Source organism: Castor canadensis, chromosome 14 (genome assembly GCF_047511655.1).
Source record: "Castor canadensis chromosome 14, mCasCan1.hap1v2, whole genome shotgun sequence".
NCBI lineage: Eukaryota > Metazoa > Chordata > Mammalia > Rodentia > Castoridae > Castor > Castor canadensis.
The window spans coordinates 18,784,908-18,812,061 of record NC_133399.1 but is presented as its reverse complement, the minus strand read 5'-3'; the positions used below and the strand labels follow the sequence as shown (position 1 = coordinate 18,812,061).

Below are 27,154 nucleotides of genomic sequence, written 5' to 3'. Positions count from 1 at the left end.
TCACAGTTCTTACTTATGCCAAAGAAAAGTTATGAAAACAAAACTATTTTGGATCTTTCAGAATGTCACCATTAGTAGTCATTTGTTTTTTCCATTCTTTTGAAACTCCCAATGAAGTCCTAAATCTTTTTTTCAAGGTTCATGCAACTTTAATTGGATTAAATACACATGAAGTATGCTTTTAATGCATAAAAATCACAGTGGATAGCAGCAAAGTACTGGGGGTACATAGGAAAATCTGATAATTCACATTGTGATTATTCTGCACATTAATGAAAGATAATTGACTCTTCTGGAACCTCAAGACATCCCTCTTTGAAGAACCAAAATAAACCCAAGACACCTTGCAGACACTTCCCCAACCCTAAACAAATCAATGACTCTAGTGCACATAAAACTAAAATAGTTATGGCAGCAAAAGATTTTCATGGCAATGAAAGCCTATAAACTGTATTTCAATCTTTTTCTTATTTCCAAAGTCCAAGATGTGGGGTTCTCAATCTTTCAGTAGTGCTTCTCCTGTAATTAATCCTTCATTTTGTTTGGCAAAGGAAGTTTCTGAATTTAGTCTATTCTGGTATACTGACTTAAAACAAAACTACAAATGTTCTGCAAAGAACACACCTGCATGAACTGTGGCACTGGACTGGTCAGTCTGACAGTGTAAAGGACAGATCCAGGTAACAAAGACGTTGAATAACACAAAGCTCAGTTTTCAGATCCCTGATTGAATTCTCCACTAGTTCTACTATAAAGGTGTGTCCTTCCACATCTGTCTGTTCTCAAAAGCTAAACCTAACATTTGAGTGCTGAATTCTAGTGTGAAGTGTTTTACCATGGGAGCGAAAGCTCAGGCTTAAAAGATAAAGTTCATCAGAACCATTCCGAACCAGAAAAGAACCATCTGGCATGTTTGCTAGCTTCCCTTTTGCCTCCAAGAATGTGATTGGTCCTCAGTGCCACCCTTGTTTTTCCAGTTTCTTCAGCTCTTCTGTAAGGCTTGAACAACCATAGGACCACTATTTTGCACAGAGTCATAAACTCTTGCAACCACAGGAGCAGAGTTAGGATCAAAATTCAAATGACAACGCATGCTTTCAGCCACATGGGCATCTATGCCAGTGAGTTTGGATTTGATTATTCTACATTGGAGGTAGCAATGGTGACAGTGGAGGGATGTCACCATGACTTGCTGTGGGGCTCTGCAACATGACTCTGTGGTGTCAATCAACAATCCATTTAAACATTGATCCATGAATTTCTCTGGGCCAATGACTAGGTCCTGGTCCACCTGATTCTCATCTTCAGCAAAAGTGCTCCCTCTAACTTGAGGAGGAACTGCAGAGATCTCCATGTTTGAAGAAATGTCCAGACAATAGCTTCGTGAAGCTTTCAAAGGATTCATCCACTCATCTAAAGGCATGTTACCCTGAATGTAGTCCTGAGGCATAAGTCCAATAACTACAGACACATGTTCATCTGGGTGGAGATACAAGTCTCCACTGGGAGAATCACAACTCTTGAGTGGATTACTTACTCTTGGCAAACAGTTTCAGACTGAAGGTCGTGCAAATCCTTTTGAACACTATTCAGTGCAAGACTTGGGATGGAAGAGTGAAACATGGGTTTGAATCTCACCTCCATTTTGATGCACATCTCCTTAGAGTTTTTAGGTCAAAGAAGCCAGGGTATGGGCTGTAGTGGTAAGTGCAGAGGGAAGTGGACCTGATGGGCCTCTGGGCTCTGACATCCTTGAAGACCATAGGGACTTCTGTTTCACTGAGAGCCGCCTTTTTAGTGGACCCATCAGGCCTTCGCTTTTTTATTTTTCCCCCTTTTTCTTCATCACCATTGATATCACAGCTGGCCATATCTTTACCATAGCAGCTACCAAATAATCATCCTTTCCAAACTCACTGTCTAGTGATCATGGTTATACTACCATGAACTCAGACTCTTCCTTGTTTTTATTCAAGTTAAAAGATTTCCAGAAGGTTTTAAAACTAATTTTCTTCATTATGACTAGTTACCTAATCCAAGGGGATCACTTGATTTCTGGACTATTATCCCCACACATCTGGAGAGACTACAATGCGGCATCTATATATTTTTCCAGGTTTGTTTGAACTTTGGAGCCATTATCTCAAGTTGCCAGTTCTCTACACCAATGGAGTTCCAAGGCCTGGGTCGGCTCCAGGGCAGCTTTAAATAGCACCCAAACTGGCTGGTCTCAAACTGGCAGGTCTACAGCTGGCAGCAACTTCTCCGCATGGCATCCGGCACTATAAACCCAGGCAGAGACCCGCGGAGGCTGTGAGGGTCTGGAGCACCACCTGGCAGGGTGCGCAAGCATCCTCCCTCTTTGACCCCAGGTTCTCTGGTCCCACAGCCAGGCCGCATCTTCTGGGCTGTGACCCAGTCCTAGCTCCAGCCCCCAACCATGGCCAGTGCTCCCTGCAAGGCTTCACCTGCCCTCCTCTTGCTGCCCCAGCCCCTTGGTGGCCGCCCAGCGGGAGAGTAGTTATCCCCAGCTGGGGCCAGCATCGCGGGCTATGGAGACTTGGATGAAGGACATGAATGTATGGAAGCTCTGCTGGACGTTGGCCCTAAGCCCCAAATCTTAACCAAACTTATCTTATCTAACTCCTTTCCTCCTTACCCCTTTCCAACCCTGAAACAGTAACCTAAAACTACACATATGCCACACTAGAGAAGTGAACAGTTGTCTTTATACAGAAGGCATGAGCTGTGAAGATGCTCTTTGAAGTTGGACAGTAATATTTCCCCTCCTACACAGCTAGTTATGTAAATTTTCTCTTCATAGTGGGCACTTTGTCTTTTCCTGTGAACTTCAGAGAGAGTGACTCAGAACCTGTATCCTTTTCTCCACTCCTGATGTTGGTTTGCAAACTATGGATATTGGAACTGATTTAAACCACCTGTATTTCCTCAGCGCACCTAAACTGAACTGGTTCTTCAAAGGATATCTTCTTAAGACCTCTATTATGATGTCCAGACAAGTACAAATCCTTCCTCCCTACTTGACGACCTCATTCAGAAGTGACAAGGCCTGGTACTCAGGAAAATTAATTCTTGTTACCTTTTCAGTCATCACCCTCTGAGAGACAGGAATTAGCACTTGGCGTTAGATTGTTTGGCAGAGATTAGGTTAGTATCATCAAAAATTTCCATTTCATCAGGAACCTCACCTCCCTGCTGCAGTCTGTAGGTCCATGTGTGTGATCTGGCACCAAACACTGGGCAACACCTCCTGGCTTTTCTGAATTTCCTTTTTTCTTCATCGGTTTGCAAACCTCTCCCTTACCTTCAGAATCAGAGTCTTTGAACTTGTCAGATACATTCCTCTGATGTATCTATCTCATGTTTTCTTATACTAAAAAAATTCAACAATGAGCTTATGACCTCTTTGTTTATCTTCTGTCTCTCATGTGCTTTCCTTATCAGATAAACCCTCCATTATTTGAGGAGCTCCAATTTTTTTCCTGAAAACTCAATTATCAAAAACATACACCTCTTCATCTTCTTCTAGAAATTATTCTTCTTTCACTGTATTTTGTCTTTCACCATACTATCTTATTTTTTCTTATATAATGGAGGATTCTAAGTCTGTGAGGAATCTGTGCCTGTGTCATATTGGATTGACTAAGGATGTGCTACCCAGGAGAGCAAGAACCAGGTGGACACAGTGCAACCCTTCACTGAAGTGGACTACTGCAAGCTCTGGCCAAAATATTTTCCCTCATTAGAAAAAAGAATCTTGTACTATCTGTCTCTCTATTTTGCATGCAATTTATATTTCTTACTGTATACAAACATGTGCTTCCATTCAATGTGGTATATTGTGATAATATTTGCTTGACAGTTTGAATTCAATGGTCTGAAAAATAAAATTTGATTTATACCATTTCAAAGAATTTAGAGAATTTGCCTTTACAGTTGAGTTGAATTTGCCTTTATAGTGGAGAAACTATACTTTACTATAGTTTTAATGCCTAAAAAAGCCATATCTATACTTAAAATTCATTTAAAAATATAGATATTATTTTAAGTAGTGCTACCAACATTCAAAATACAAAGTAATAATAAATAAATAAATAATAATGTAATACAGGGCAACATCAAGATACTTCATGTTCACATTCATTGTGTCATTTTCACAGAAGAAATAGAGCCAGTTTAGGAGCCCCTCAAGGATAAATGTACAAGAATTTGCTAAGTGTGCACAATGGAATGATATTCAACCATAAAAGATATGAATTTCTGCCATTTGCAGCATAATGGAGATTCTGGAGGACATTATACTATGTAACACAAACACAGAAACACAAATACTGTGTGTTCTCTCTTCCTTGAGTATGTTAAAAAAGTCAGTGTAAATGATGAATCATTAAATGTAATACAGCATATTAAGAGAAGCAAAGACACAAATCACTTGATCACCTCAACAGATACAGAGAAAGCCTACCATAAAATTCAACACCTGCACACCCATGATTATTGCAGCATGATTCACAATAGCCAAGTTATGGAAGCAGTCAAGATGCTCCACTATTGATGAATGGATTAAGAAAATGTGATATTTATACACAATGGAATTTTACTCAGCCATGAAGAAGAATGAAATTTTGTCATTTGCAAGTAAATGGATGGAACTGAAGAACATCATCTTAAGAGATGTTAGCCAGGCTGAGAAGGCCAAAAATTCTATGTTCTCCCTCATTTGTGGACTTTAGACCTAAAACAAATGCAGTAATATTATTGGACATGGGTCAGACTCTAAGGGGAGAATGCATACAGGACAAATAGGGAAAGGTAGGAAACTCAAAACTTGAAAGTGTTTGATGTTCCCACTGCAGAGGAGCTAATACAATAAACTTAAAGTGACTGAGGTCAATATGCAAAGGTGACCAGGCAGTAGTGAAGAGAAGAGGTAGAGATGAATCAATTCAGGTGTAATACACATGTGCACGGAAGCAATGCTTGGAATCTCCGTATAGCTATCCTTATCTCAACTAGCAAAAACGCTTTGTCTTTCTTATTATTGCTTATGTCTTCTCTTCAGCAAAATTAGAGAACAGGTTCTGCCTGGAAGCAAGGGGGTGGGGGGAGAGGAAGGGGATGGGGGACAGGGAGGAGAGATGATCCAGACAATATATGCACATATGAATATATGAATGAATAAACCAAAAATGTAAAAAAAATTAACACCCTTACATTATAAAAACCTCTATTGAAACTAAGAATGGAAGGAATGTACCTCAACATAATTAAGGCTTAGTATCACAAATCTATAGCCAAAATCATACTTAATGGGAAAAAACTGAAACAATTGCATTTAAAGTCAGGAACTAGACAGGGTGCCCAATCTCTCCACTCCAATTCAACATAGTCTTGGAATTCCTTCCCAGAGCAATAAGAGAGGAAGTAAAAATAAAAGGAATACAAATAGGTAATGAAGAAGTCAAACTATCCCTATTTGAAGATAGCCTAGTCTTAAAGCAAAAAGACCCAAAAAACTTCTAGACACCATAAGCAGCATCAGCAAAGTAGCAGGATACAAAAGTCAATCTGCAAAAATCAGTAGCCTTTCTATACACCAACCATGAACAGATTGAGAAAGAATATATGAAAATTCCAGTTACAATAACCTCAAAATAGATCAAATACCTAGGAGTAAACAAAGGATGTAAATGATCTATACTAGGAAAACTATAAAGCATTGGAAAAAAATAAAAGAAGACTACAAAAGTTGGAAAGACCACCCATGCTCATAGATTAGTAGAATCTACATAGTACAAATGGCTTCGCTACCAAAACAATCTACATGTTTAACACAATTCCCATCAAAATCCCAGTGACATTCATCACAGGGATTAAAAATTCAATCCTAAATTTCATTTGGAAGCAAAAAAGACTGATAATTGCCAAGGCAATCCTGAACAAAAAGAGCAACGCTGGAGATATCACAATACCAGACTTCAAGCTATACTACAGAACCATAGCAATAGAAACAGCATGGTACTGTCACAAAAACAGACATGAAGACCAGTGGAACAGAATAGTAAGACCCAGATATGAATCTACGTAGCTATGTCCAGTTAATTTTTGATAAAAGTGCCAAAAACATATGGTAGAGAAAAGACAGCCTGTTCAACAAATGTTGCTGGGAAAACTGCAGAAAAATGAAACTAAGCCCATGCTTGTCAACCTCTACAAGTATCAACTAAAAGTAGATTAAGACCCTTAATATAAGACATGAAACCTTGAAAGAAGTACAGGAAAGACCAGGGAATGCACTGGAAGCAATAGGCATAGGCAATGGCTTCCTCAGCAGAACTCAGCAACTAAGAGAAATGATCAACAAAAGGGATTACATGAAATTAAAAAGCTTCTTCACAGCAAATGAAATGATTTCTAAATTGAAAAGACTGCCCATAGGATGGGAGAAAATCTTGGCCAGTTATGCATCCGACAGGGGACTGATAACCAGGATATACAGGAAGCTCAAATATGTAAACTCCCTAACACTCAATGAAAAAATGAAGAAATGGGCAAATGAACTGTACTGGGATTTTTCCAAATGGCTAGAAAACACATGAAAAAATGCTCACCATCCCTGGCCATAAATGAAATGCAAATCAAAACTGCAGAAAAGCCGTAGAAACCATTAGTCTGAGCTGCCTTTGCAATTATAACAAAAATGAAGATTTGTTTCTTACTGTAAATATAAATATTTATCCATGAAAAAGTGCTCACCATCCCTGGCCATTAAGGAAATGCAAATAAAAACCACATTAAGATTCCACCTCACTCCTGTTAGAATGGTTATATCAGGAACACAAACAACAACAAATGTTGGTGAAGATGCAGGGGAAAAAGTACCCTCATACACTGCTGGTGGGAATGTAAGCTAACATTATGGAGGATCCTTAAAAAACTAACAATATATCTGCCATATGACCCAGCAATACCACTCTTGGGAATATACCCAAATGAATGTGAGACAGCTTACAACAAAGGCACCTGCACACCCATATTTATTGCAGCATTATTCACAATAGCTAAGCTATGCAAACAGCCAAGATGCCCCACTACTGAGAAACAGATTAAGAAAATGTGGTATTAATATACAATGGAATTTTACTCAGCCACGAAGAAGAATGAAATTTTGTTATTCTCAGGTAAATGGTTGGAATGGGAAAACATCATCTTAACTGAAGTTACCCATACTCAGATCACGAGCCAAGAGTTCTCTCTCATATTTAAACACAGACCTAATACAAATGCCTCAAAATTATGAAACCCTGGTCACACTAAGGAAAGTTCACTCAGGTAGTGCAAAAGAAAGAAACAATGAACTTGAATATGGGTGAAATATTTTCTATACAAAAATGAATATAGAAATCTTAGACTGAAACCACCATGAGAAAGGAAATAAGGTTTAAGATAGATAATCAGAGGAGATAAAACATTTCGGGGTATAACACACATATACATCGAAATATGACAAGCAAACTCCTTGCATAGCTATCTTTAACTAAAACAAGCAAAAATACCATGTTTTTCTTTTTATCTTTTCTCTTCTACAAACTCTGAGAACAGGGAAGAACAGTTTCTGCCCAAGGGGAGGTTTGACAGCAGTGAAAGGGGGAAGATGGTAGAGAAAGAGAATAGGAGAGTGAATACAGTGCAAAAATGTGTACTCATGTATGTAAATTCAAAAATGATACCTGTTGAAACTATTCCAGGAATTAGGGGATGGGGAATTAAGGAGAGTAGTAGAGGGAGTGAATTCAAGCATGATGTAGTTAACACATTGTAAGAACTTTTGTAAATGCCACAATATACCCCACACAGCACAACAGTAAAAGGAAAAAAAGCATCCTTAATACACTAGATCAAGCAGTAAAAAGTATATAAGAGATTGAAGACAAACGTGAGGAAATATATCCATAGAGAAATAAAGAAAAAAATAAGCAAGGATAACCACAAGGTTCAAGCACTCGGAGATATGACCAAAAGACCAAACTTAACAATCCATGAGATAAAAGAAATAGCTAAGATACAACACAAAGGCATAGACATCTTATTCAATTAATTCATAGCAGACAATTTTCCAAGTGATAGATATGGAGTTCCATGTTCAGGAGGCATTTAGAAGTAGACATGACCAGAGTGGACATGACAAGAATAGAAACTCCTGAAGTCACATTAAAATGAACAAGCCAAGACTAGAAATGATATAAAAAACATAAGACATTGAAAGCTATGAGATAAAACCATGATGTGCAAACACAAGCAAACTCATCAGAAAGCATCAATTTCTTAGCAGAAGCTATGAAATCCAGAACATTATAGAATGACATGTGTAAAGTCCTGAGAGAAAATAACTGTCAGATAATTTTTCTACATCAAGAAACTGACCCATAAAATCAAAAAGAAATAAATACCTTTAAAGATTAACACAAACAAAAGCAACCCTTTAACATTTTGACAGCAATGCAGAACATACTTAACAAAATCCTACCCACAAATCAGGAGGAAAGACAGTCACAGATGTAATTGCTCATAAAGAACAAATTTCATAGAGGTATAGATCAATACACAATATCTAGGAAATATTAAATCATGTTCAACTCAGTCAAGAAATAAACTTTTAAGGTGAAAAAAGAAGAAAGAAAAGATTCAATAGTTAAGTAAAATAGAAAAACACAATAACACAGGATTCAGAAATAGTAACAGGTATCTCAATGGGGGGTAATCTGATTAAAGCATGATATATGCATTTCTGAAATACTAAGGTTAAGCTCCCTTGAACTATCAAATGTACCCTTAAAAATGAAGGGTGGGAAAAAAAAGCAGGTCTTGCCTGTGACTGAATACCAGTGGAAGGGGACAGCATAAAGAAAAGGTGAAGAATGGTAAATCTGGTGGATGGATATTGTATTCATGTATGAAAATAGAACAATGAAATCTGTTCAAACTGTTCTAAAAAGAGGGGAATGATGTGAAGGGTGAATCTAATTAACATATAATGTGAGAATATAGCTAACTGTCACAATTTATCCCCCTATACATTTATTGAATGCTAATAAAAATGTAAAAAACATAACCCTTAGTAAGATTGCTTTGAAAAACAGAATCCAACTCCTTGTTTTCTCAAGGAATACACTTCACTGACCAATGCACACAGACTCAAAGTGAAAGGATGTAAAGTGTATACGAAGCAAGCAGAAGAAAAAAGCAAGCAGAAGTAGCTACACATATATCTGACAAAGTAGGCATTTACCTAAAATTAGTCAGAATATTCAAATAAATTTACTATTTATTAGTAAGTGAATAATCCATAAAGAAGATATAATAACTGCAAACATATATTCAACTAACAATGGTGAGCACAATTCATGAAACAAATTACACTGTATGAAAAGGGACAGATTGGTTCCATTACAATGGTAGTACATGATTTCAGTAGAAGCTTTCATCAGTAGATAGGTCACTCAACAAAAAAAGAACAAATATCAGAGTTAAATCACTCCATAGATCAAGTGTGCTTAGAAGACACATACAGAGTATTACATCTGCCAGTCACTGAATGGACATTCATCTCAGCATAACAACAGATATAAAATAGATCATTTTAGATTGCAACAAATAAGAAGATTATTTTGGATTATTAAAAACATTGAGAATTTTTTTGATGTATCTCAATGGTATAGAACTTTTTTACTGTGTACAAGTCCCTAGGTTTAATCCCATGTTGAAAAACTTGGTAAATAAATTAAAATTTAAATTTAATATAAATTAACTATATATGCATATAACTATGCATATAAATGGTGCATAGAAATCACCGCAGAGGTGAGGAGAGGAATGGAATTCAAAAAGGTTAGCCTTGGGTCTTGGGTGGCTGAGAGATCAATGGGAGTTTCAGGAGTCTTCAGGCTTAGGGGCAATAAGTAAGGGTGAAGAATTTATTTCTTTTGTTAGAGACCATATAGAAAGGTATCTTAGAAAAATGAAGAATTTGAAGTAAAACAACTGGAAGGAGGAGCTAAATTCATGCTTCCTACCTTTAGGAGGTCCTAAACACAATGTATTTCTATAAGACAAAGTAGAAATTTTTAGAAAAAAATATATTCAGAGACAACAAAGGTAATTTCAAAATCATAGAGTGTCCAAGGCTCCATCTGATAAGACAGTTCTGAATTTGTACCCATTTACTGGAGTATTTGTTTGAATGCTACGAAGAAAATAACAATTTGAAAATCACAATGGGTGATTTTAATACACCCAAGAACAAATAAAACTAGTAAAACACAACAGGATGTGAACTTGAATTTCAAATTTGACTTATTAGACATGTATAGAACAATACATTCAACAGTTATAGAGTTAACATTAACAGCAAAATTGATAAAATAATTGTTTTATCACAAGTAGTATAAGATAAAATTTTAATATTTAGCAATTAAATTATATACACACAGTATTTTCTTACCACAATGGAACTGGACTAGTTAGTGTACAATATTACTGTGCCTATTTTACAGTTGTGGAGATTGGTTTCAGAGAATTAAATCAGTTAGACAAGGAGTAAGAATCTGAAAACAGGATTCAATACAAAAGTATTTGTTCTGAAAGCCCCTGAGGGGATGAATTCAAGTATGATATATGATAAGAACTTTTGTAAATTCCACAATGTATGCCTTACACAATAATAAAAAGGACTAACAGCAAAAAAAAACAATGTTAGCAGGATGAATTAAGTGAAAGTCAGAATTTGTGGTACATCAAATATTTTGAGCCCTCTGACTCATTCTACAATTTCACACATAAGACAATGGACATAATTGCTAACAGGAAAATGTTTTAAATGTGTGTTTTCTCAAAGTGCCCTTCAAGTCATTGTTCCTCAGACTGTAGATGAAAGGGTTCATCATGGGAGTGACCACAGTGTACATCACTGATGCAACTTCAGTCTTCCTGGGTGAATCAGTAATTGCAGAACTAAGGTAAACCCCAATACAAGTCCCATAGAACAAGGAAACTACAGATAGGTGAGACCCACAGGTAGAAAAAGCTTTACACTTTCCACTAGTTGATGGAATTTTCATGATGGAGGAGACAATTTGACTGTAAGAGAAAATTATCCCAACAAGGGGAGCAATACCCAAGAGAGTAGTTGCTAAATATACGAGGATGTTATTGATAAGAGTATCAGAACAGGCCAGCTTGAGAATCGGAGTAATTTCACAGAAGAAGTGAGGAAGTTTCAGGTCAGTGCAGAAAGAAAGATGCAACACCATTAGAGTGTGCAGCAGTGCATCCACACTGCTGATGAACATGGAGACTAACACAAGCAGTACACATTGGGTAGGGTTCATGATGACCTTGTAATATAAGGGATGGCAGATGGCCACATAGCGGTCATAGGCCATTACAGTCAGAAGTAAATTGTCCATACATAGAAAAATCATGAAAAAACATACCTGAGTAAGGCAGCCTGCATAAGAGATGGCTTTGTTTTCTGTTTGGATGTTCACCAACATCTTAGGAACTATAGTAGAGATGCAACAGATGTCGACAAAAGACAGGTTGGAGAGGAAGAAGTACATGGGGGTGTGGAGTTTGGAATCAGAGCTGACCACCAGGATAATGAGCAGATTCCCAAACATGGTGACCATGTACATGGTTAATAGCAGCTCAAAGAGGATGGGTTGCATTTCCGGATCTTCTGAGAGTCCCATGAGGAAGAATTCTATTACACCTGTTTGGTTTTCTAATGCCATATTGTTCAGAATTTTGCTGGAAGATGGTGACATGAGTGACAATAAATCAGACATGCAGACATCACTTGATAGAAGAAGACTTTATCAATGCCTTAAATTCTAGAAATATGTAAATGATTCTGCCTTTCAAGTTATCACTTTCATTCTTTCCTTAAATCCTTTGTTCACATATACATTTTATACATTATGATACATGAAACAAAATTTATGTGTTTTCTAATGTCAAATTGCAAAAATGGAAATGTGCTAATTTTTTGGTGGTACTGGTTATTAACGCATGGCTTCGAACTTAATAGCAAGTGCTCTACAACTTGAGAAACACCCTCAGTCCTTCTGCTAATAGTATGTTTTCCAGGAGATGCCTTGTACCTGTCTGTACTGTCCTTCTACCTCCACCTGGGCTGTGATCCTTCAACCTCCACCACTCAAGTAGTTGAAATTACATGCTCAGAACAGTATTCCAAGCTTCTCTTTTAGATTGAAACTCACTAACTTTTGCTTAGGCTAGCATTGGACTTTGATCGTCCTCTCTCTGCCTCTTGAATTGCAAGGATTGCATGCATACTCCATTATGTCCAGAAACACTATTTTAAAGCAAATGCCAAGCCTCAGTGCAATTTTTAAATCTAGCATAAAAATGTATTCATTTCTTATTACACAATCAAACCTGGCTATATGATATAATTTTTCTGAGAATCTTAACTCTGGGATTACCCCAATACCCTAAATCTCATAATTACTATTCTCTGATGTTGAGACCGATCACCAATTCATATTAAGTATTTTATATTTTAAAATTTCATCAAATCATTTCATTGAATACTGTGTAATTTGAAATTATTGTTCTAGCCACTATAGATATCACTTTTTGGGATTTTGTTATTAGTTAATTTTTCCTATAGTAAAGGTATTTATTTTATTTTATTTCATTGCTAGAGATTGAACATAGGGCCTTTCATGAGCTAGACATGTCTGGAAATTTGGATGCATACATTTTATACCATATGTCTTTAGACTAATTTTTTCCTTGCTAGCTGCTTTCTAAGATAGGGCCTAACTAACGATAGATTGGTTATCATCCCCCAACTCACTAAACACACACACAAATTAAACTCTGCATATTTTCAGGGCACCCAAAGACATAAGCAAAGTTTCAAAGCATCCATAGGGAACTCGTCAATGATATTCTACCAAAGTATTTCATGGGTACACACAATTTTTTCAGAATATCAGGCCTTGTATAAGTAATATATAGTCTCAGCCACCCCATGATGCAGAACTAACAACGTGTTTCATGGTTTAGTCAAGACACCTCTCTGAGTGACCAATTAGTTATTTTTGTTAGTTTTCTTTTTTGAGGCAGTGTCTTACTACATATCCTCAGCTACTCTAGAAATCATGCTCTTCTTCAACCCCCCCCCAATGGTGGGATTAGGGGAATATCCTCACCACGGGTGGTTTAAAAGTGAGAAATTCTAAGAGCAAGTGTGCAAATGCATTGTTGATACAACTGTGTTCTCTCCCCCTCTAGTCAATATTAAAGATTCTTATTCATTTCACATTGCCATAAATGGCAGGAATCAAAATAACCCAGATAGAAAAACACAACAATACTGGATATTATCACTCATGTGGCAACTAAAATTTTGATTTCTTTGAAGGAAGAAGATAATAGAATATTTTTTCAATAGAGACAGAAATAGGAAGGAGGGGGTCACAGAGGGATGTCACATAAAATGTACCAAAATATGGTTATAGCAAAAAAAAACAAGTTATGTGGTGTGTAACATTGTAAGGTGAATATCACTTATAAAAATCTATTATGGATTTTGTCAAAATTATGAAAGGAGTTTAGTGTTATAAACTAAGATGGCAGACTAGAATCTTCTTACATGTGATGCTCTGAATGAGAAAGGTCAAGGTAAAAGGGACAGATAATATTAGGAACAGACAAAGAGTATTAGGAGTCAACAAAGACAAAATGGGGCACCTGAAAAGCATGGAGAAACATAAAGGTGACACAGAGAAATGTATGAAACAGCAGCTCTAAATCCTCGTCCTAGAGGAGAATAACTGGAAGCCTCAACCACAAGGTAAGCTAGGCTGCACTGGTGTTAAGATACTGAAGGGCTAGCTGCAGGAGACACAGTTCTCATAAACTTTAAATCTTGAAAGTAAATTTGGTCTGATAGTGCCTTCCCTGTGTAGCAGTCCAGCTTGGAGAAGAAATCAAGTTCACTGCTCACTATATTGCAGACTATTTTATCTAAGCACCATCTCAAGAGAGAGGCTTTTCTTTGGGACTGCCCTACTCTGTGGATCTGACAATAAAGGAGCAATCACATGTCAGGGAGTCTAGGACTATCCTGCCCCTAAGTGTCATTGTGAGAAGCAGTGACCATAATGTATAGATTACACACAGACTCATGAAGAAGTTTAAGCAAGAAGGTGCTTGGATTTTGTAGACACTAGTGTTTACAGGCCCTGCCTTTCGTAGTAGGGCACACTACAGAAGGAGAACGCCCTCTCATCTGTGGATTATTGAAGAAACTAAAAGCTATGATCTCATGGCCTGCTAATTTCTCAGCCTCTAGAATTGACTTTCTGCCATTTGGGACTGAGAACAGTGAGCTCAGGTACACAGATAGTACCTAGCCAGGTCACACTCACGGGGTAGCTTAATATTGGATTGTATGAAAGCATTGACATCGGGAAGCAGAGCTCTGGGTACTAGTGGGTCTTCCACTCCAAGGCATATCTCAGTGTTGTGATTGCTCTTGCCACTCTCTGACTCATTGGAGCAGAATCCTCACAGTTAAGGTATATATGACATATACCTTACCACATATTCCTGGATTTCAATATAAGGAAACATGGGAAAACTTATCAAATTCTTTGCCTTTTTTACTTTTATACCTTTGCCGTATTTTATATTGTTTTAATTTAATTTTAATTATATTTTATTTGTATTCTTTTTTTACAATTATCCATCCATACAATTTTTATGTACTTTTTATTTTAAATTAGATATTTTTATCACTTGCTCTATTCTCTTATGTTTTTCCTTTCTTTTAATTTAATTATTTCCCCAAAATTTGCCATATCCTATATTTAATTCATTTATGTATATTAATTTTACCATTCTGTACGTTTTTTAGTTCATAGAATGTCCTATGTTGTTTTTAAACACTATTGGTTGTATAGTTATTTGTGGTTGATTATTATTTTTAATTGTTTTAATTGAATCCCTATGTATTGTTTATTTTGGCATTGTTATAGAAGATTATTTTTTCATCTCTAATAAATACTTTGGATTGATCTCTCAAGAGAAGTTCCTTCACCAAGAAAACCCCATATAAAACTGGAATATATAATGCAGCCAAACAAATGAACTAATAACAATATAAACACACAAATCACAACACAGAAACACAAGGAAAATGAAGGAAATATAACTCCCCCAAATGTTCATAACTTTTCAAAAATGAATCAAATAATACTGAAATGAATGATAAAGAACTAAAAACTCTGGTTTAAAAAAAATCACTAATGACTTATAAAAGGATGAAAATAAGTGAATGAAATAAAGCACTCAGTTCAAGAATTGGAGCAGAAATTGAACAACTTGTATGAACAATTCAAGAAGTTGGAAGAGAAATTCAAAAATGACAAAGATTATCTGAAAGAAAAGAAAAAAATTTTAGAAAGAAACAAAAGCTCAATAAATCAAATACAACATTAAATAGAAAGCATCATCAGTAGACTAGAGCAAGTTGTAGAAGCAATGTTAGGGACTGGAGACAAGATGAGGAATTTATTACCCCTATACAGCAATAATCAATTGTGACCCAAATTTTCAAGATTTCTTGGGGAAAATTAGGAGCCCAATCTTACAAATCTTTCTTGAAGAAGAGGGATCTTAGACACAGACTAAAGGCATAGAGAATCTATTCCATAAATTAATAGCAGAATATTTCCTAAATCTAGTAAAATTAACTGACGTCTAAGTACCAGATGTATCTAGAACTCAAAATGGGCATAAACAGGATATAAAAAAGTCACTGCATATTAAGCATGGGAAAAAGAAAGTATACTGAAAACTGCTGGAAAGAAATCTCATGTTACTTAAAAATTTAAACTTCAGGAATAAGTTGACCTCCCAGGAGAGACCTGAACGTTCATGAGAACAAGGAATTATTCATTTGAAGCCATGCAAGTAAATAATTTTAAAACAAAATTATCCAATTCAGAAAAATTACCTCTCAAAATGGAAGAAGAGTAAAAAATATCCGTGGTAAGCATGAACTAAAGCAGTTCTTATGACCATCAAAGCAGCATTGTATAACAGACTGAAAGAATACCACATAAAGATGAGGAATAGAGATAACACTAGCATGACACTTCAGAAAAAAATAAATCTCAATGGAAACAAGTGAAAACCAGGAAAGAATGAAATGTTATTAAATCACTAACCAGTAAATCATTAAGGTAAATACCTTTCAATAATCATAGTAAATGTAAATGGTCTTAACTGTACAAAAAAGTGGTATTATATAAAATGGAATTTTTTTCAGCCACAAAGAAGAATGAAATATTGTCATTTGCAGGTAAACGGATGGAGCTGGAGAACATCATCTTAAGTGAAGTTAGCTAAGTTCAGATGTAGACTATAGACCAAATATCAACATAAGCAATATTATGAAAAACAGTTCACACTAAAGGGAAGTCACATACAAGACAGGGAGGGTAAAAGAAGGACGTTAAGAAGGGAAATGGTTGATGCAGTTCCTAAACAAGAATGAATACAGAAATTTTAAATCTGTTGAAATCACCAAAAGGAGGAAAAGGTAGAAAGGAGAAAAATAGAGGAAAGGAGCCAATTCATGTGATAATGCATATTTACATGGGAATGTCACAGGGAAACACCCTATGAATGTATCTTAAACAAACAAAAAGGTCATATTTTTTCCTTTTACCAAACTGGGGAACAGGAGAGTACAACAGATTCTTTCTGGGAGGTTGGTACTAGTAAGAGGTGGGAGATGTGAAGAAAGTATAGAAGGGTGAATATGGTGCAAATACTGTGTACACAATTATGTAAATGAAAAAAGTGATACCTGTTGAAACCATTCCAGGAATGGGAGAGAGGGAATAAAGGAGAATGATGGATATATCAATTATGATACATTTGATATACTGTAGAACTTTTTTAAATGTCACATTGTACTCCTAGCACAACAACAAAAAAGTAAAAGAAAAAAAAACTCAAAGTGTTCGAAAGCATTAAAAATTAAGATCCAACTGTTTTCAATTTGCAAAAATCTGACAGCACTGACAAAGACACACAGAATGAAAAAGAAAAATGACAATTGATATTTAATAATATTTAGGTAATCACGCTCTCCCAAAATTGGTCAGAAGAAATAAAGACAGTCACTAGATGTTAATGAAGGGAACAATCAAGAAGCTATAACAAAAAGTGTAATAGAGTAATAGAGAGGGTGAATTTGTTCAAAGTAAATTATATTCATGTGTGGAAATACCACAATAAAATCTCTTTTACGATTAATGCACACTAATAAAATAGAAAAAGATGTAAGAATTGTAAATATTCATTCATCACACAATGATGCACCCAATATAATGTAACAAAAAATATTTAACATGAAGGGAAAGATAAGCCTAGGTAAAATACCTCACTCTCACCAATATATACATCATCTAGACAAAAAATCAGCAAAGGTAATTAAGAGTAAACCAATCTGTAGATCAAATGTATTTAATAAACATTTCTAGAATATTCATCTAATAGCTGCATAAAATGCTTTATTCTAAGTAACTGATGGAATTTTCTTCAATGAAACATGTTTTAAGCTATAAAGCAAACCAAAAAAAGTAAATATTGAAATAAAATTCACTGTATCTTATCACATCATAATCAAATAAAAGTAGAAATCAAGAACAGAAGAAACTACACAAACATATAGGGGTTTGACAAGACACTTTTTGCTGATAATTAAATTATTGAAGAAATAAAGAGGACATTAAAATTTGTCAAAAATCAGAGGAAAATGTATGTAAATCTTACCAGAACCTTTGTGAAAGAGTTTTAAGGCAGTTCTAAGAGGGAAATTCATTGGTACACATGTTTACATTTAAAAAATTACAGATAATCAAGTAAATAATAAAACAATGTACCTTAAAATCTAACAAACATGAAAAGATAACACAGAATTAGTAGAAGGAAAGAAAAGCAAAGATCAACACTAAAATCTGTGAAATATAGGCAAGATGAAAAACACAAAGAATCAATGAAACAAAGAAGTGGTTCTTTGAGATGATAAAGAAAACTCATAAACTCTGTGGAAAGTCTAATGAACAGAAGCACTAAGAAGGACTGAGAGTATGGCTAAAAGCAGTAGAGCGTCTGCCTTGCAAACCTGAAGCCCCACGTTCCATCTCCCCTCAATCCCACCAAAAAAAGCAAAGAAACACTAAGAAGTCTCAAATTAATAAAATTAGTAGAAAGAAGGAGACATTACATAAGATATTGCTGAAATCCAGTGGGTCACTAGGAAATATTTTTAAAGTTATACTCTATTACATTGGAAATTCTAGAAAAATTTAAAAATCCAGTAAATAAATGAGTGAAAGAACTATACTGATAGTTCTCAAAAGAAGCACAAATAGCAAAAATACAAGAAAAAATGTGCAATCTTTTTAGCAATCATGGAAATGCAAATCAAACTACATTATGATTTCAGGACATCTCAATAAGAAAGACAAATCTGAAGATAAGAAAAACTAAAAAATACTTGTGTGGGTATAGGGAAAAGAAATAGTTATTTATTGCTGGTGGGAATAGTTAATTTCATTGCAGCCACTATGAAAATCACTATGACAATTACTTAAAAAGCTAAAAATTGGGTTAGTGGTAAAGTACTTGCCTAGCAAGTACAAGGCCCAAAATTCAACCCTCAGAACTGGGAAAAAAATGGTAAAAATGGAGCTCCATATTATATAGCTATTGCATTCCTGGGTGAAAGTAATAAAAATGTCAAAGAAATTTAAAAAATATTTATCACAATGTTTATCACAGTCCTGTTTATAATAGCCACATTGTGGAATGAGATTAGTTATCAGAGAACAAAGATATAGTATATATAAACACTGGTGTATTATTTATAAATAAGGAATAACAAAACCCAAAGAGTGAATATAACAGGTTTATATGCACATGTATTTATAAATTTATGCATATATCATAATGAATGCACCAAAAATTGTTTAAAAAGACAGGGGAGGAGGGAAGAACGTTAGGAAAGAGTAGTATAGATGGATGAATTTGATCAAAGTATTTATATGTACATTGTAAATAACACAATGATATCTGTGCAATGAAATTATAATAAAAATTAAATTAAAAATAAAACTAAAAAAACATGTTATTTGTAAAAAATGGCTAGATCTGGAGAGTCTCACATTAAGTAAAATAAGTCAGATTTAGAATGACAAATATCATGCTTTGTCTCATGTGGGGATTACAGATTATTTTAAAATGACATGAAGGTGGTCCAAGGTGGGCTGTTTGAGAAGGGGAAGGAGACAAGAAGAAGAGGGAGGAGGACAATAGGAAAGGTTAAAGAAGAATAAATATGATAAAAAATATATTCACTCTATATGAAAATGTCATAAAAGACAATTATTTTGTATGACTAATACACATCATTTCCAAAGAAAGCTTTATACAAACACTAAGAAGTGGTTCAAAACAATAAGAAAAAACCATGAGACTTCAATGGTATGATTCTTAGAAAATAATAAAACTGACACTATTTATATATAATTCTAGAAATTTAGTTGCCACTTCAAATACTTAATTTTTCAACTTTCACATTTTTCAAATGATTTTCATATTTTAAGCTCTATAACTGAAACTTTTCTCTTAACTTTATTGAGATACAATTAGACTTCTTGGTTTGACCACTTGCCTGCTTCATCTAGCTCTTTCCCATAGTAAGAGCACTAAGGAAATGCTCTTGTCTCATTTCCTACTCTCTACTATAAAGTTTGCTAAGATAAAGTAAGGCATTGCCTTCCCACAACTTCAAGTAGCTCACAGTCTTTTGAAAAGTTCAGGAAGACCAGGTTATTATGTCTCATCTGTGTCTTTTGGCATTCGTGAAGCAGCTTCTTGGAGAATGGGTGAAATAATGCTACCTGTCACCGAGAATACTCAAGATGGTTATGTAAAGTGTTAAGTACAGTTTCTGGTGAAAAGTGTACACTAGGTAATGGTTACCTGGAGGGAGTACTCCACAAATGCTATTAAGATAAGGCATTATTATATAGAAATTCCAAATTTCCTTTACAATTATATGAGTCTTATAAATTCAAATAATATTTTCTTTTTGTTTGTGGTACTGGGGATTGAGCTCAAGGCCTGTGTTCACTATGGAAGTGCTCTGTCAGTTGAGCTGCAATCCCAATCCTTTTTACTTGAAAGTAGTGGGAAAAGTGTGACCTTACAGCGCATACTACTGAAATCCAGTGGCTTGCTAGGAAGTATTTTGTAAAATTATATGCTATTAAGTTAAAAATTTTGGAGGAAATGAAAATTTTAAAGAAATTAAAGATCAAAGAGCAAATAATACAATTACCAAATGAGTGAAAGAACTGAACAGACACTTCTCGAAAGACATACTAATGGCCAATAAATACATGAAATTTTGAATATATATATATACATATATGCATATATTAAGATAAGTATAAAATTCCACAAAATCAGTCCCAAGTCAAGAAAAAAAAAGGTATTAATTATCAGAATCTGAGAATCCCTATTGGATTGTTTCTAATCTCTGTTCCTCTCCACACCAGGAATAATCACTAAATCCTACTGAATAAGCCTTCCAGCTTGTTGTCTTTTTTAATTTTGAATGATAGGGTACATGCTATTCGTATCATGTGTTATTCAGCATTTTGTGAAATTCATCAATATTATTTCATTTGGAGGCTAAAATTTTAAGAGGATTTCAGTTAGATGTGTTTAAGAAGGATATGCTAATTATCCTGATGTGAATTTTACACATTGTTTGTAATTATACAATATGTATAAAATTACCTTTCTGTACCATAGAAATATTTACAATTGTTATGTGTTAATTAAAAAGTATGTTTTTAAAATTAACAAATGAAAATCCTAATCTCAGTATGGAAGCTTTGGAAAGATGCCTAGTCATAATAGCATGGTCAAGAGAGGGCTTGGTTGTATCATGGTGGTAGAAATGCTTAAAATGGATAAGGTCTTGGGTTCAATCTCACCAACATACACAATAAAAAGAAGTGGAGGGAGTATGTGATCCTTCCAGAAAACGATGGAGCTGAGTCAGCATTTTTGGTCTGCCTCTCCATTGACAAGGGTGGGTAAGAGAATTGCTTTAATAGTTATTGTAAACCTTCAGACAAATTGACAGGATTACAAAAACATACAATGTTTTATGAAGTATTAATATTAAGGGTATTAGGCTATTCAAGACAGAGAGAACAGTTGCTGAGACAAGTTCACCAGCATTAATCAAGTGAATATTGTACAAATTGAATTAATAAGAAAAAGGTCTCGTTGTTAGAGGCATAGTGTAGTACTTAAGAATATTAACTGCAATCATTGCTGCTGATATTATTGTTAGTAGAAACAATGTAGTTGATAGCAAAGCAGTGGGAAGTAGTCTTGGTACATTGTTGTTAAAAAAAATATTCAGCTTACTACAGAATGTTCCCTTTTATGGAAATCCCAGTTCACAAGTTGCTATTTATCATTAACACTCACTAAATATTCTGGAAACATAAATAGATGTCCATTTGGAATTTTTAAAAACTGAAGGATGAGCATCTTAACAACGTTTTTGTTTTGCAAATTTGAACAGTGTCTTAATGTACACTGAAGCAGCATGCCCTGCATTCATAGAAAGTTGATGGGCTCAAGCTGGACATATTTCTAAGGAGGATGGCTATGTAAAATTAAATGGTGCTGCTTTTTTATTCCTTGAAACTGGGTACCAATGAGGAGTTGCAGGCTAAGTGCTGTACTCCCGCCACTTACAAAGAACAACAGAATTTGGGAAGGAACTTTTCTCATTTACTTTATTTAGAATCTTCTATTTGGTGGTGCTCTGAGAAACAACCTACCCTTTATTTCTTACACTTCAAAAGATGAAAGTGCACTTCTCATAATACAGTCTCACTCTCATTGCTGTTCTATCACTATCAGTCAAGTATTTCTACAACTCATTGATTATTAATACATTCTATGAAAAACATATCCCATCTCCTTCCTTTCTTCAAAAGATCACCTCCAAATCCAGCTCAGATACAACAAAGTAAAATCAGAATCTTGCAAAATTCCATAGCATAAGCAAAACTAATATCCTCACCAACTCTGTCCCCTCTGCACTTCAGGATTCTGGGATGCTGATTCTTGAATGATACTCAGAGGTCAGAAAGGCCTGGTGTGTTCTCTAAATGTCTGTCAATTGTTATGACAAATAAAGGAATAAGAAGCATTCAAAATGAGGCCTCAGGAGGCAGATATACAAACACAAAAATATCAAAAGTGTCTCAACCCCTTCATTGCCAGTTCTGCACACTAGGGAACAAAACACAGATACTGATGAGTTGGCTATTCTCCAGGAAGACCTAAAATACTTTCCAAGTCTGTATCTCCAATGTTAGCGCACCAGCAAAACCCAAAGGACTTTTAAAGCACAGATCTTTGGATGACACCCAACAGATTCATATGTAGTAGGTCTGAGGTGGAATTTTAAATTTAGACTTCCCACAAGTTCTCAAGTTTGCTGATTCTGCAAATGAGTGGGATACACATTGAGAGCAATGGTTATAAGAAATTCCTAGAGCATGGTGCAAAATCAACAATATCTGAATTTGAATTCTACAACACATCATGAGATTGTGCCCAGGGGATCTAGTCTTTAAGATAGTCCAACATCCTTTCATTATAAAAAGTTCTGAAGTAATTAGAAATAGAAAGAATGTACCTAAACATATTAGAGGTTCTATTTGATAAGTCTATAGCCAATATCTTACTAAATGGAGAAAAATTGAAGCAATTTCCTCTTAAGTAGGGAATGAGACAAAACTGTCTATTCTCCCCCCAACAGAGCAATAAGACCAGAAGAAGAAACAAAAGGGATTCAGGTAGTATAGTAGAAAGTTAAATTATACACAAATGAGCATCTTTTCTATATACCAATAATGAACAACTGAAAAAAAATCAGGAAAATGGTTTTATTCACAATAGCGTCAAAATACCTAAGAATAAATTAAATGAAGTAAGTAATCTATTGCTATAATGAAAACTATAAATCATTGAAGGCAGAATTCAAAGAAGAAATGAAAAGATGGAAGGATTTTCTAGGCTTGTGGGTGAATAGAATCAAAATCATGAAAACCGGTATACTACACAAAACATTGTTCAATGTAATCCCCATCAAAATTCTGATGACATTCTTCACAGATATAGAAAAAGCATTCCTAATGCTCACACGGAAGCAAAAATGACCTGAAATAGACAAAGCAATCCTGGGCAAAAGGATCAATACTAGGGTATCACAATATCTGTCTTGAAAAATATACTACAGAGCCATAGTAACACAAACAGCAAAATACCAACACAATGTTCTTCATGTCTATTTTTATGCTACTACTATGCTGTTTTAATTGCTATGGCATTGATGTTTTTATTTGGTATTGCCTTGGTTATGTGAGGTCTTTTGTACTTTTATATGAACTTCAAGGTTGATTTTTTTCAATCTCTGTGATGAATGTCATTGGAATTTTGATGGAGATTACATTGAACATGTAAATAGCTCTTGGTAATACAGCTATTTTCACAATATTGATTCTTCCAATCCATGAACATAGGAGATCTTTCCATCTTCTGTAGTCTTTGATTTGTTTCCTCTGTGGTTTATAATTTTCTTTGTAGAGGTCTTTCACTTCCTTTGCTAAAGTAATCCCCAGGTATTTTATCTATTTTGAGGCTATGGTATATGGGGTTGTTTTCCTATATTCTTCTTCAGTCTGTTCATTGTTCATATATAGAAAGGCTACTGATTTGTGTAAATTGATTTTGTATCCTGCTTTTGCTTTAAGTGGGGCAGGGAGAAGGTCATGGGGAGTGGTGGGAGAGATCTAACCAATATACAATGTAAGACTACTCAGAATTGTCCCAATTAATCACCTCTGTTGAATGAATACATGTTAATACAAATGAAAACAAAGTTAAAAAATAGAATGGCTGTGAGTCTTCAGAAAATTTTAGAATGTATTGATTCCTTTCAGTGGGGAATAAGACTATTATTTAGTATGTTACAAAAAGTTCAACAGTCAGAAGCAATTGTGAATGCTGACAGGAGAGTTCAGAATATATAACAATGTTAAAATGAAACACTGTGGAATGCATAAGGAGTTTGCCATATCTTCTTAGTCATGACTGAACATCAAAATCACCTCCTGGCTTTATTCAAACAAAAGTATATGGGGGTTACCTAGAGACTTTCTTTCTTTCCTTCTTTCTTCTTTTCCTCTACTTCCCTCCCCTCACATTAACATTTCATCCTTTCCCCTCCTCTTTCCTCCATTTCCTTTCCTTTCAATTTCTTTTGTCTTCTTCTTTCACTATTTTTGACAGAATCTTGCTATGTTGCTCTGGCTAAAATCCTGGACCAAGAAATTAACCTAACTTAAGCCTACCAAGTAGCAGGGACTAGAGGTCTACACCATGACAATTCTTCTTGAAGGTTCAGTTTCCCCTTGGATTTTAATGATCTCATTTCTAGAATCTAAAAAAAGTGTGTAATGTGCAAGTTGAGTATAAAATAGTGGTTGCCATTGGTCTGGGAATGAAACCCGTGGAAGAGGTGGGGAAAAGTTTTCAACAGTTACTAAGTTAAAGTGAAAGAGAAGGAATCAACAATGCATTATATATTTCACACGACCTTAGCAATAAGGACATTGAATATCTCCACCACAAAAAACAATACATGTTGGAGGGAACTGACATGCTTACACTGATTTGAAATACAAATATTCATGTATTGAAACATCCCAAGGGGACCCAGAAATATGCACATTTATGAGAACCAAAAAGAATGAACTCCCTTGATAATGCTGATATTATAAGCAGGACAAAACAGGCATTTGGGTCCAAATTCAAAATGGAAATGGAACCCCTTCTCCCAAAGCTCGCAGATGTTGAGTAAAAGTTATTAAACAAAAAGGGCTGCCCATTTGGGCTACTGATCTGGAAACAACATGCTGAGGAGTTGATTTTAAGTGTCAATTTAGAAATTTACCTTTCCTCCATGCTGAAGATAGGGCACAGGGCCCCCTGCATGCTAGTCAAGTGCTTAACACTGCAATAGATTACAGGCATTTCCTCCAGATCTTACCTGTCATTTGTGATTTCCCAGAATTGCTACATAGATAATCATATGGGCAATTTCAAGAAATTAAAATAATAAGCACAGCATGTTTTGTTACCTCAATGTAACTAAGTTAAAACAAATTTCAAAACTAAGGGATGAAATTCTTATGATTGGATGTTGAGAAATCAACTTTTATTTAATACCTGAATTAGAAAAGAAATCTCAATGGACTTTTCAAATAATGTGTTTATAGTATGACAAAAGTGTAAATAAGAGTAAAATAAAAGTAACTCAAAGGAAAGAGAGTTAATTTGGAACTGAATTAATCATAAAATAATAAAGGAAAAAGAAAAAGTCCCCTAAAATTTTATTGACACGGGAATGCACACCCAAGAACTGTATGTCTTTCATTTTGCTAGTACTCAGTACAGACAGATTTTTGGTATAAAACATACTTTGCATTTTCTCATATATCCCAGTATAAGACAGATTCTCTATTTCACTAATAAGTGTACAATATTACTCTCCCCATTTTATAGTTGTGGAAACTGGACTCAATGAGTGAAGTTGGTTGGTCACTGACTTGGAGTAAAAATAGGAAAGACAGGACTCAATACAAAAGTAAATGTCATGAAAGACCCTAATTAAATACTTGCTAGAAAAATTCAATAAAGTAATTAGTTTCCTTTGACGCATTCTAGAATTCCATACTGAAGACAATTGACAGAATTGCTAAAATGAAAATTTTCCAAATGTGAATTTTCTCAAGGTTCCCTTCAAATCTTTGTTCCTTAGGCTATAGATGAAGGGGTTCATCATGGGAGTGACCATGATGTACATCACTGAGGCCACTTCAGTCTTCCTGGGAGAATCAGTAATTGCAGAACTAAGGTAAACCCCAATACAGGTCCCATAGAACAAAGAAACTACAGATAGGTGGGACCCACAAGTAGAAAAAGCTTTATACTTTCCATCAACTGATGGGATTTTCAGGATGGAGGAGACAATTTGAGTGTAAGAGAAAATTATGCCAGAAAAAGGACCAATACCCAAGAAGGCAGTTACTAAGTATAACAAGATGTTATTGATGAGAGTGTCAGAACAAGCCAGTTTGAGAATCTGAGTAATTTCGCAGAAGAAGTGAGGAATTTTCAGGTCAGTACAGAAAGATAAGCCTAACAACGTTAGAGTGTGCAGCAGTCCATCCACAATGCTGATGCATATGGAGACTGCAACCAGCAAAACACAGAGGCCAGGGTTCATGATGACTGTGTAATACAAGGGGCGGCAGATGGCCACATAGCGGTCATAGGCCATTGCAGTCAGAAGTAAATCATCCATACTTAGAAAAAACAAGTTAAAATACACCTGAGTAAGGCAGCCTGCATATGTAATGGCCTTGTTTTCTGTCTGGATGTTCACCAGCATCTTAGGGACTATAGTGGAGGCACAACACATATCAACAAAGGACAGATTGGAGAGGAAGAAGTACATGGGGGTGTGGAGTTTTGAGTCAGAGCTGACTGCTAGGATGATGAGCAGGTTCCCAAGCATGGTGACCAGGTACATTGTCAGCAACAGCCCAAAGAGGATGGGCTGCAATACTGGATCCTCTGAGAGTCCCAGGAGAAAATATTCTATTACATCTGTTTTGTTTTCTGATTCCATGTTGTTCAGTAGTCTGCTGGAAGATAGTAATATAAGTGACAATGAATCAGGAACATAGACATTACTTGGTGGAAAGAAATCTTCTGTCAATGCCTTAAATTCTAGTAATATTTAAACATTTTCACCCTTCAAGTCATTTTCATTCCTTCCTGCAAAAAAGTAGTTCTCAGACTAATTTTGTGTATGGTGATACATAAAATATAATTTATGTGTTTTCTAAACAAAAAT

At 35.2% G+C, this 27,154-nt stretch overlaps 2 protein-coding genes and 1 pseudogene across 2 annotated transcripts; all 3 read right to left on the bottom strand.

Annotated features, from left to right (window-relative positions):
- Positions 1–504: 504 nt before the first annotated feature.
- On the bottom strand, positions 505–2,017 carry LOC109676048 (suppressor of cytokine signaling 6-like; annotated as a pseudogene).
- A 4,247-nt stretch (positions 2,018–6,264) lies between these two features.
- On the bottom strand, positions 6,265–11,816 carry LOC109676054 (olfactory receptor 7G3-like). Its single transcript, XM_074053261.1, has 2 exons — positions 10,906–11,816; positions 6,265–6,310 (listed from the first exon to the last, which is right to left on the bottom strand). The coding sequence occupies exons 1-2, from the start codon at positions 11,811–11,813 to the stop codon at positions 6,265–6,267; spliced, it is 954 nt and encodes a 317-aa protein (XP_073909362.1). The 5' UTR covers positions 11,814–11,816.
- Positions 11,817–25,990: 14,174 nt separating this feature from the next.
- On the bottom strand, positions 25,991–26,926 carry LOC109676055 (olfactory receptor 7G2-like). The gene has a single exon (XM_020152587.2). The coding sequence runs from the start codon at positions 26,924–26,926 to the stop codon at positions 25,991–25,993; it is 936 nt and encodes a 311-aa protein (XP_020008176.2).
- Positions 26,927–27,154: the final 228 nt, after the last annotated feature.

Bases quoted from the DNA above. Each gene is read 5' to 3' on its own strand.
- LOC109676054 (XM_074053261.1), bottom strand. From the start codon at position 11,813: ATGGCATTAGAAAACCAAACAGGTGTAATAGAATTCTTCCTCATGGGA. The intron at 6,311-10,905 runs ACACACATTTAA...TCCAGTGCATTC, and splicing joins TTGAAGGGCACTTTGAGAAA to CCTGGTCTTTCCTGTACTTC.
- LOC109676055 (XM_020152587.2), bottom strand. From the start codon at position 26,926: ATGGAATCAGAAAACAAAACAGATGTAATAGAATATTTTCTCCTGGGA.